The sequence below is a fragment of the Prosopis cineraria genome, unplaced genomic scaffold, assembly GCF_029017545.1.
Source record: "Prosopis cineraria cultivar Desert tree isolate PC_DT_omini unplaced genomic scaffold, ASM2901754v1 PC193, whole genome shotgun sequence".
NCBI lineage: Eukaryota > Viridiplantae > Streptophyta > Magnoliopsida > Fabales > Fabaceae > Prosopis > Prosopis cineraria.
The window spans coordinates 48,661-60,396 of record NW_026555520.1 but is presented as its reverse complement, the minus strand read 5'-3'; the positions used below and the strand labels follow the sequence as shown (position 1 = coordinate 60,396).

Below are 11,736 nucleotides of genomic sequence, written 5' to 3'. Positions count from 1 at the left end.
CCTCTAGTGTTTCAAGCATTGGTTTGGGTGGGCAAGAAAATATTTAAAAAAAATACTGTAAGAGAAAAAACTTTCAAAAACAATAAAAAATTCATTTTTTTTTAATATTCTCTCGACCCCATTTTTATTTCCTTCAAAGCCAAGATAATTAGGAAGTTCAGATTTGCATTGATCAAACAAAGGGCCCTTCCTAATGATTGGAGATTTCCACTAAACCAACACAAATTGAAAATTTCCAGAACAAAGTAGAACTAGTTTACTTTCTTTAGTAACAATAATAATAATAATAATAATAATAACAAACGAGTTGAGTCTTTGAAAAAAAAAAACAACTCATCCACATGAGGAAAAATCTCATAGTTTAAGAAGCGGTTTGAGATCTTTATATTATATCTATCAGATGCCAGATTTGATCCTTATTCTTATGATTTGGTCTAATGTATTTATAAATAGAACTTGGTTTTAATATCTCTTCCCAAATAAAACACTGAAATTCTATATGACAACAAACGTTTTATAGTTTGATAAATAGAAACATGTTTTTTAAAAATAAAATAAATAATGCATCTATCCTATTTTCTAGTCAGATACATTACACTGTTTCCTTCCTTCAAAAAAAAAAAAAAAACTTTTTTCATACAACCAAAGATGTAATCATAGCATTTCTTTCGCCACCAAGAAATATGCCTCTTCATCAAATGATCTGTTCTTTTTAGTAGTTACCATTGGCCAAGATGTTCATTCTCTCCTGCTAAGTTTTGCTGAATAATCCAACACAAGAACCTCCCACAACCAATAAAAAGATAAACACAAAAGCCATCATGAACGAAAAGATTTCAGATTCCTAAAACAGTTGGCTCAGTTGATAAGATATAATATCTCTCATTACCAATATTGATATGAATCTTCACAGGAATACTCAGGCCAAGGGCTAAAATCCTTAATTCAATAAGGAAATATCAAAGTTTTGCCCTAAGAGGTTCCCCAAGAGGGAGCCGGACAAAGTCCAAAAATACATTCACTAAATAAACTAAAAAAGAAACTAATCACTAACAAGTAATGAGCACATCTAAAGTAAACTCTGTCTTCTAGGGTAAGATATGTGAGAGAGAGAGAGAGAGAGAGAGAGTAATATAACATCAAACAGGAACCTGATGTCCCTTTGAAAACATCCAATAAAATGGAACTACTCTTGCCGGTCTATTTACAAGGTCTTAACTCTTACCTATTGATCCTTAACATAGGACCTTCACAAAATTTACTTTTTACTAATTTCCATGATCTAATGAAAGTAGTTAACATGGCCTTATGAAAAAGACCAAGCAGGAGACACATATGAAAGGGTGACAAACTTAAGTTACTACTAGTTTATTACTATTTGCTAAATATACATCTTTCATTAGTAGCTAATTGTAAAGTGATACGGTCCTTCTCTGTAAGGACAATAATAGTAAGGAAAAGTCAGCTTAGAGTTGTAGTTTGTCAAGAATAAAGATCTAAGTAGACAGAAAAGTTGAAAAAATAAAATCCTAGAGAAAAAAAATTAAGGAAACCGTAGTATGCAGCACTACAGGTCTTAAATTTAAAAAAGTAGAAGCTATTCAATATTCAAACTTACCTGAAATAGTTTTTAAATTATGTAATTGGCAATGCTCACCTCAACATTGTATTCTGTCAAAGGAAAGCATTCTCCTTACTAATACAATAACATGGTGTTAAATCATTTTACAGAATAAAGTATTAATAAAATAATGTAAATTTTATTCTCTTTATAGAAACCTGCCTCCTTCACCTTCCCTTGAGATTTTGTCTGTTTCCTAAATAATGTCTCTCTCTCACGCTCCTCCCCCCCCCAATAAAAAAAAAAGGAAAAAAAAACCAGTCATCACAAAAATTATTTAAACAAACTACTTTCCCAGCAAAAATGCTACTGATATAAGCATTAGATCAATAATAGAGATTCATGTAACCGTGAACACATCTAAAAGTTTCAAAATACCTTTATTGATAAACGATATATTAGTTTCACTCAGTTTCACAGACAGACGAAGATGCTATAAAATAAAACAGAGAATTACCATAACAAGCCTCTCATGTCTTCACACCTCTTCTAACTGCTTTCAGCATTTCCTCTTTCAACATCAATGCAGTGGGCACTGCTTGAATTATCTCTAGAGCAATTTTGGGCTACACAGCTACACTATTATCTGGATGCGTTGTAGATCTTGATTCAGAGAATTGAGCAGTTGGTGTTTCTTCATTGCCAGACGGCCTCTGCAAAAATGATTTAATTGTCATTACTGTATTATAATCATTCATCTGTGCGATAGCCAGGTACAACTTACTGGTTTCAGATAAAAAAGACTGAGAAAGTTTTTAACTGCCAACACCTTGCCTCATCCTGTAACGTGATGTTGACATTTTGATGGGACACAAAATTAATTAGATTTACAATTTTTAGTTTATTAGAATGATCTTAGCATTTGATTTGGATAAATGTAATCTCTTATATTACTAGGTTATCTTTTAAATTATTTTAGAATATTTGGATTTAATTATTAGGATTTATAGAATATTTGCTTTTAATATTTTCATTTCCAGAATTAGGTTAAGGCCTATAAATAATGCCTTAATGTATTTACTTTGTACGTCTTTTTGAATGAATAATAATTGATATTGGTTTGCTTCCCTATAAATTTCTCCCTTCTGTATCTATCATCTTCTGTCTCTACACCCTTTCTCTTATCTTCTTTTTCCCTTCCCTGCTGCATCACATTCATAAACACACTATCTATAAATTTACTCTTAGCTTTGGATAAATATGTATTTGAGTGTATAAAAATGATGAACATGTGTATCTAAAGGGTTTAAAAACGCATTAAATACACGTGACACTGGAGTTTTTTTTTTTTTTTTAAGACAAATGCGTGACCCTGCAGTTAGATGCTTGCAATTGCGCCATGATTAAATGATTATCAGCTAATTCATGATGAAACCAATGCATGTGTCCGAAGGGTCATACACAGAACTCTAGATATGCATCTCTCCAAAATGATAATAATTACCAACGTCTACCTGTAAATTAGATGTCTCAGTTGAAGATTTAGCAGAAGCTAGAAGAGACAAGCGGCATAGAGGGCAGGTGCTGTGGTTAGTGAGCCAAAGATCAATGCAGCTCATGTGAAATGTATGGCCGCATGCAGGTATCTGTTGAAGCTTATCCTCTGGTTGGTAGTCCAAAAGGCAAACTGAGCATCTGCCACAAAATAACTCGTCAGTGAGGAACGATAATGCAGGTCTTGATTCTTATTCCCCTAAACTTGAGAAGAACATGAGCTTCTCTTTATTACCAAGTTAAATCTCTTTATTGTAATGTTCTATGATCGAATATTCTTGAGATAACATTTTTTTTTTATACATCTTATGAGGTAAGGGGTAAATCCGACACCATGAGAGATGGTACAAGATCATCAAGCCAGAAGGCTAAGGTCAAGATATTAATTTTATAAGACATATAAACATCATCTAATGATTCCAAGAAAAGGTTAGCAAACTGCAAAGTCCATAAGCAGTAACATGGAATGTGTTGTTAAAATTCTCTCCACAACACTAAGTTTGAGATCAGGTGTCTTTCTCATCCCCTCTCTTACTTGAGAATATATAGAAGCTTAGTCAGTCAAACTTGTGTTCATTTTGATATTACCCGCGGATGATGCTGTTATCAAAGCAGCTTATATTCTCCTCAATTTTGCATTAGTTACCGAGTGTTGACAAAGCATAAAAAGTTGATTTCCGATCATGGCTACAATATGTCAACCACTAGTGAGCATCCATAGATTAATTCGGTTGTGAATGAAAATTTAAAGGAAAAATTTCATTGCAGATAGCACAAAGATTTTTACCCAAACTGTGTCTGAGAAAGAGCAAGTGAATGGAAGACAAAGGAAATTAAAGCAGACCAGTGGCTTCATTATTTATATCTGGATGCCAACAGATCAGTGGCTTATCACTTTAGTTTGACTTCAATTTTTTTCTAAATTCTAAAACTAGAAGAGGAATGAAATTAAAGTAAGCTGAAGTTCGAGGTATAAGTTTTATGCTTGGCAGTTTGGATGAATGGATCCAAAAATCAATCTGAAGAATAAAGTTTCACCAGAACACAAATTAAGTTTATATGGCTTTGGATAGAAAAGAAATAAATGCAATTCATCATTGGTGAGCATTCACAATAGGAAAAATGGTCTGAATGGATGTTTAACTTATAAGATAATTGAATGCCGCTGAAAGATGGGGTAAAATTAAGACCCATTAAGTACAGTTGTGTTCTTTTCTTTTCTTTTCTTTTCTTTTTTCACCTTCCCAGAGTTTTCCTTTTTTTAAAAAAATAACCTTCCTAGAGTATTGTTGGTCTTCTGGTTCTGAAATTGACTAATGTGCTGTGATATTAGCTCCAAAATTCCAGTTTCAGCATGATTTTGGACCTAAACAGAATTAAATCTATTTCTGCCTTCTCAAATAGAAATTGGTTTCAAAATTAACCTTCCATTTGCTGGAATTAATCTGTGTTGGGAATAGTTCAAGAACAAATAAATTCCCCTTTCACAGTGAAGATGCTTCAAAGGTTTGGTGGCTTTCAACAAGTTGCAGCAAAATTTGATTCCAATTTTGGATAAACAGAGACAGAAGAGAAAGGAAGCTTCTGAACTCCAATTCTAACTTCCAAGTTCCCCTTATTGGAGCTCCATTGCAGTCCTTATTCATCTAAGGGCCAAATGCAGAGGATAGGAAATTATATTGATTATCACCAGAGCAAGTACTTTTGCAACCATTATGAAATACTAAATATAAATATATTTTTTGGCCCAAAATAGAATCGACCTGGGGAGTTTTCAACAAACCAACTATCAGGACTTCATATTGGAACAGGTTAAATTCATCCAGCATAAACATGCATTATGTTATCAAAAGGGTTTATTGTGTGATGACGTCAAAGAAAAGCAGAAGTCTAGTCAGAGCTGAGGTTGATAATTCTAATATCAATTTCATATACCTTGAAGCATTTTTTTAATAGGACAAATACCATAAAATGTTGGAATATTTTGACCTAAAATTGTTGGGAAGGAACGCACAAATTCAGTCATGTTACTGGGGTTCCTAAGAGTAGAAAACACAATGATCAACTTAGTGAGCAGAGATTTCCATCATGGACACATTTGCTTTCACAGAAATTTTATCCAAGAGGATTATGTCATGCTCACTGCATTCAAATCAACTTGTCACTCTGATGTTCCACAATAACTAAGCTTCCTCCAATACGCAGTCTAAACCTCAAAGATAAACGAAGAAAGTCATTCAAGTTCTTATCAAATAGGTTGAGGATATCCATCCACAAAGTTTTCTAGTATATAAAGTTACTCAGAAGAAGCTTTAGAGAATATTGTTTCTGAACCAATTTTGTCATATAAAATTATCGTTGTGCAGTGAAAGGGAAAAAAAGTCAGCAGGTATCACGTGCTCCATTATTGACTCTAAAAATGCAAGGATACTTGCTTTTATTAGCTTATTCATATCAGAAAAATATCAACATAAGGCATACCATATGCCTGGTTTGTGTTACCCCTCTTGCAAAATTTTCCCCCCCACACATTTTAGGCAATGCCAAACTGTTACAGGTCAGAAACAGGTGAAAACCTTTCTAACCTGCATCAAAGCATTCCAGAATCCAAAAAAAAAAAAAAAAATTGGTTTTAAACTGCTTTAAACTGCAATGCTATATGACAATGATAAAAAAAAAATGCTCTTAAAATGCATTGAAATATAATGAAATGACCTAAACAAAGGATTTAACTAGAACAAAACACAACAACAACAACAAGCCATATCTCACTAGATGGTGTCGGCTAGATGGATTGCACAAAGTCATGATACTCTATCATCAACCAAACTTTTGGGAATATTATTAACCAAGAGGTCTCATTAAACGACTTCCATGAGTATTCTTTTTGGACTTTTTCTTTAACCAGGACATATTTAAAGCTCAATTAATACTAAAATCTTCAATATTATTGTTAGCTTATAAAAACTAATATCTGCGATTTTAGTTTTTAATTAATAATAGACTGATGTATCTCTACCCTAGATTTTTCAAAAATTGCCATATACCCTAAACATGTTGTTTCAATTTTCAAACTCAAAAACCACACCCAAATCTGTGCATCATAGCTGCAGTCACTTTTCATGCGCTGAATATTGACTATGTATCATAATTCCTCCAGTGTTTTTTCCAGTGTGGAACATTGACTCTTTATGGAAGTCTTTTTCATATTAAGAATGTTGGTTTTGATCAGCATCTGCTGCATTAAAAGACAGACGTACATTTCCAATAGGTTAAAACAATGAAAATAACCATGTAATATGTTAGTTTTTTGTGGATCTCACTTTTATATGTGCATTTGGTGATTTTTCCTAGGCTGTAGTCCATCAAAAATTAGAAGACCAAGTCTATGCAAGAATTTTCATTTCCAAAAACTGCTTAATTTGATAATTATAAAGAAGTGCAAAAGAGAAACAGATATATAAATATAGAGACAGGGAAAAAAAAATAAATAATAATAGACACCACAAAAGTTGAAGAGGCCATCTAACTCACTGTGTATCCTTAACCGAGAAGCTTTCTTTGTATACGATAATCGGTAGCATCTCTCTCAGCTCTTTCTTCAAGCCCAATTCAGGCTGCAAAATCAATAATAAAAAAAGATAATAGTCAACATCAAACATGCACGTGCAAACTAGTTTTCATTTTCCTTACTCAAAAGTTTTCCTAAACTATTGAAACTAGAAATATCCAACAATATGATCTTACCCTGGAGTTACCGCCATTATCCTCCGCAGCCGCAAAAGCTCTCATCCTAAGAGACGACCAATCAACCCTTCGAGGTCGAAGGTAAAACACGTAGAACAGAAAGAGGAGGATGAAAGTGAAGAAGATGGGTACAGAGAAAATGAAGGCTCGGTAAAGCTTGAGTTCAGCTGAAGCCGAATCCAAATGATCCGATCTTGAGCAGCAAGCCGAAGAAGGGTCTGAACTGTCTTGAGACATTACCAAACGGCTTGCCAGAACCCAGAAATCCCATAGATGTAAAGTGATTCCCAAAATTAACAAAGAACACTCTATAAACTCAATTGTTATGAACCAGAATCTAGCAGAGCAGTCATGTTGAGTTCAATGCAATAACTGAAACCTGTAATGAAGTTCAAATTACCGGAACCTTCCGAAGAACGGTGTCCGAATCGGAGAAATATGAAAAAATGTGGTGAAAATAATTGAAGAGAGACTTGAAGAAGGTAGATTTGACCTGCGTGAGAAAAGGATCTAGCTTGGGATACTGATTGATGGCGGCTGTAGGCGGATGAAGGCACAGCTAGATTTATTGAAGAAGAAAGATAAAAAAGGAAAAGGAGAAAAATATTTATGGAATGGATTGAAGAGAATCGAAGGCAAAATAACGATGATGGAACTAAGAAGTAAATATGGCCCAGTCGCCCTGGAGGTGTAAGTAGGAAAAAGACAAGGTGTTGTTTGTGGGAAGAATGACAATGAGGGCCCTAAAACGAAAAATTATTACCAAGGTACGTAAAACCGGACCGGTCATTAAACCGGTCATGGCACTGGGTCACGGGTTAGTGGTTCAATCAGGGTTGAACCGGGGGTTGAACCGGTGGCAAACCGGTCATGATTAAAATAATACAATTTAAATAAAAAGACATTAATTATAAAAACATTCAACCAAATCCAACCACTCAAAAGTCTAACAATAATAAAATGCTATATTTTTGGACTTAGCATGCTCTATCTCTAATTTTTTATTTTTTGACTTCAATTTTACTTTTTTTTTGTTATTTTTTTCCGAACTCAGAGCTCTGAAAAATTAAAAATGAAAAAAAAAATCAAAAACGACGTCGTTTTGGGGTAAAAGTCTGAAAAAATATTAACCCGGTTAACCCAGTCAACCCACCGGGTTATCCGGGTTATACCGGGTTGAACCCGGGTTGACCGGGTTACACCGGTTCACTTCCTCACCGGGTTAAGTGCAAACCCAGACCGGACAGGGGACCGGTTCACCGGTTTCCGGGTTGACCCGGCCGGTCCGGTCCGGTTTTCAATACCATGATTATTACAATAAAACTTTATCAATTTTACATCAGATCTTGTATTGTAAAAATATGAATATATTGCAATCAAAAAATGAACCTTAATTTATTAAATTTTTGAAGAAGCCCTAATAAAAAATACAACCTAAGACATATCCGTCTTTTTATAATACAATATCTGACGCAATATTAATAAACTTTTATTGTAATAATTTTTTTTAGACCCTTCAATGTCATTCTTCTTTGCAGATAAATGTAAGTCATTTTGAATCAAACCTTATCTTCTAATAAAATAATTACTTAATTTTAAACTAATTATATCTTTATATATTTACTTCTATTTAATAGAGTATTTTTATTTTAAATAAAAATAAAGTAATTTATTCAATAGAGTTAATTTAAAAAAATAATAATTATACATTAAAAGATAAAAAATATTTTATATTTTTTTTAACATCGTTCCTTCAAAATGTCTCTTACATTTTTTTATTAGAGGGAATAAAATTTAGTCAATTAAATTAAGTAGTGTCAAGATTAATGAATTTAAAATCTTATATTTAAAATCTCACATTTAAAATTAATAAATTTTTTTATTTGGATAGTATAAAAATATTTAAGAGAATAACTAAGATTTAAATGAGAGATTTAAAATAACAAACTTACCTTTACTCTTCAATCATTGAGAGATAAAAATGAGAGATGAAAGGTTAAGTGAAATTAATAGAGACACTGATAGTAGAAACATGGAGAAAACCAAATGATTGGGGTAGTTGAAATTTCAAATTATTATAACTTTGAAAAATTTGAAATTATTATGAAATTATAATAAAATATAAATTTAAAATTTATATATTCAAGTAAAGAGTTTGATTCAAATTTAAATCTAAATCTTTATATATCTAAAGGCAACATTAGTCCTTGTGATTAAGTTAATCACAATTTAATAACCACTAACAATTGAATTACTGCTCAATTATTTGAATTAACCTGATTTTGACGACCTTACCAAGTAACAATGATGTAACTAATGCCCAAATAAATAATTATTGATTGATACATATAGCCACTTAATGGCTTGACATCTATTTTTCTTTCTTTGTTTTTCTTTACGGACGAAATCATCCGAAAAATGGATTTCTTGGTTCAGCTAGCCTTTCTATCATTATTTAAAAAAAAAAAGTGGGAATTTGAGCCGATCTGAATTAGTTCAAAGGAGCTCAATTCATTTATTCTTTTTGTGCGATGGAGAGGAAATGAAAGATGATTAACGAAGCGAATTTGAAGTTGGTTGGATGGAAAGAACAAGATAATGCTTGTTATTACCTGAAAAATAAATAAATTAATATTTAAATAATAAAAAAATTAGAAGAAATAATTCGGACTGCAGGCCAGCCAGAAAAGCTCAAAAAGTTAGCTGGAGTTCGGCTCGGGATTGTTACATGTAGGGTCGTTAGAAATTTAGAATACACATATAAATAATAATTTAATTCTTTAAAATATCAAAATTTTATTAAAATTTTTAAGAATTTTGTATTATTAATAAATTTATATGAATGGTTAAATTATCTTTATTAAAAATAAAATAATTTACAAGTTTTGTTTAAATAATCACAATTTTTTTATATTCACAATAATATAATAGCAAATCAAAAATTTAATATGTGAAATTGTAATTTGTAGTGAATAAAAGAAGAAAAGTTATAATTATTTAAACAAAACTTGTGAATCATTTTATTTTCAATAAAGACAATTTAATTATTTATATAAATTTATTAATAATAAAAAATATAAAAATTTTATTGAAATTATGACATTTGAAGAAATTAAATTGTCATTTATATAATTTAAAATAATTTTATTATTATTATCCCTACAAAATTCTCAACTTTATTAATAGCTTAAGTATATTGGAAAATGACAGGAAAATGACATATAAATTTTAAAAGATTAATTAATTCAGCGTCAATTTTGAGTATCAAACTCTATATTTACAAACTTAGTTTTCAATTTTATAATTTTATTGTGACAGATTTATAACTTGTATTTTAAATTTTAATAAAAAATAAATTTATTTATTTATTAATTATATTAAAATTTAAAAAATAAGCTATAAATTTATCATAATAAAATTATAAAATTAAGAATCAAACTTAAAAAATTTTAAAGTTTGATAGTTGGAATTTAGATTGAATTATTAATCATTTTGAGATCTCTGTCGTTCTCCCTACTTAAGATATTGGTTCTAGTGTGTATTATACAAACATTTTATATTTCCGATCCCCCCTCCCCAAAAAAAAAAAAAATTCTCAACCTCCCTCATAGCTCAACATTAGCTTCGACCCTATCTAATTAGATAATCGCTACCTTTTTGGAGTTACATGACAATGGTTTATACTATAGCAGCTAGAAGGAATTAATTATTATTTTCCTCAATCTCACTTGGAGAAAGAGAATCTAGCTTTTTGTCATACAAAGTCATGAGAAATAATCAATGAATTCGACCACTTTTAAGTTTTTATCTCATGGATGTTTGTCGGTGGTCACGGATTCATAATGTTGAGAAATCACCTTCTCTTGCATCATCATCTTCAACGTCAATATTGAATAGTAATTGATATTATAAAATATTTATAGGTGTTTAAAAAAAATTGTTTTAATTTAATATTATTGATTTTTATACCTCCTACTTAATTCTTATATTTACCAACTTGAAGTTACAGTTTTAAAAGGGGTTTTAATAACCTTTTATTTGATTGAATCACATTAAAAGGTTTAATATTTATAAACTTCTCTAATGTTCAAAGCTGCTCAAGTTACGAGACTTAATTTTTATTATTATTTTAAAATCAATGTTGGATGGTTCATTAAGGGGAACTTTTGATTGTACCTGTATATAGTTTAAGGAGTGCAGTGTATTAGGGGCCAAGCTCTATAGTTTTTAAGCTCTTCTTATATATTGTGTTGCTTGAATATATTTTGTTAATTTTTATTATTTTGTGGCCTTACTTAACTTACAAAATGAGTTTATTTAATTTTGAGAAGTTGCCATGCAAACAATTTAATATGGCGGAATAATTCTTACAAACTATCATTGGCACAACTCAGACTTTAAATCCACTTGCTTATTCCAACAAATAGAACTCAAACGCAAGATGCTCATGTCAAATGGAATGTTAGAATGAAGAAATTCAAAACTTAAGGTTTGCATTTCTTTCTTGTCATGGTCTTTGTGAATAATGATCATCAACACTGCTGTAAACCGTGACGTCCAAGAAATACTGATGCTTCTTGTTTTAATCTTCTATGTATTCGAATTGTCCTCTCTTGAATCGAAGAACTTACATATGAATTTCAATCAGGGCAAGACAGTTAACATACAAATTCAATGCTTTCGAAGGAGGCTATTTCACTGTCTACCTTCAAAGCATCATCTTCATCAACCTTTGGTGCAAGGCGTCCACAAGACAAGGGGTTCGGTTTTTGTGCCCATCACTTGAGAAGCATCTGAATTGTTTAGATTTATTGATTTTTTTTATTTTATGTTTATTATAAAAAATTATAAAATTTTAATAAATCTAGTTTAAT

The 11,736-nt window shown here is 31.1% G+C and overlaps 1 protein-coding gene across 4 annotated transcripts; it reads right to left on the bottom strand.

Annotated features, from left to right (window-relative positions):
* Positions 1-608: 608 nt before the first annotated feature.
* On the bottom strand, positions 609-7,497 carry LOC129295809 (RING-H2 finger protein ATL7-like). 4 transcript variants are annotated; one of them, XR_008589647.1, is made up of 5 exons: positions 6,863-7,497; positions 6,650-6,732; positions 3,076-3,256; positions 2,079-2,274; positions 609-783 (listed from the first exon to the last, which is right to left on the bottom strand). XR_008589647.1 is itself a non-coding variant. In XM_054934387.1 (5 exons), the coding sequence occupies exons 2-5, from the start codon at positions 7,097-7,099 to the stop codon at positions 2,188-2,190; spliced, it is 588 nt and encodes a 195-aa protein (XP_054790362.1). In that variant the 5' UTR covers positions 7,100-7,241; positions 7,356-7,494; the 3' UTR covers positions 1,943-2,187. The 4 variants fall into 4 exon arrangements, 2 of the variants coding, with proteins under 2 accessions (XP_054790362.1, XP_054790361.1); XR_008589648.1 differs by lacking the exon at positions 609-783 and adding an exon at positions 859-1,671; XM_054934387.1 differs by lacking the exon at positions 609-783 and having other exon boundaries at positions 1,943-2,274; positions 6,863-7,241; positions 7,356-7,494.
* Positions 7,498-11,736: the final 4,239 nt, after the last annotated feature.

Bases quoted from the DNA above. Each gene is read 5' to 3' on its own strand.
- LOC129295809 (XM_054934386.1), bottom strand. From the start codon at position 7,099: ATGTCTCAAGACAGTTCAGACCCTTCTTCGGCTTGCTGCTCAAGATCG. The intron at 6,733-6,862 runs GTAAGATCATAT...TTGATTTTGCAG, and splicing joins ATAATGGCGGTAACTCCAGG to CCTGAATTGGGCTTGAAGAA. The intron at 3,257-6,649 runs GTGAGTTAGATG...ATTTTGTGGCAG, and splicing joins TTCTCGGTTAAGGATACACA to ATGCTCAGTTTGCCTTTTGG.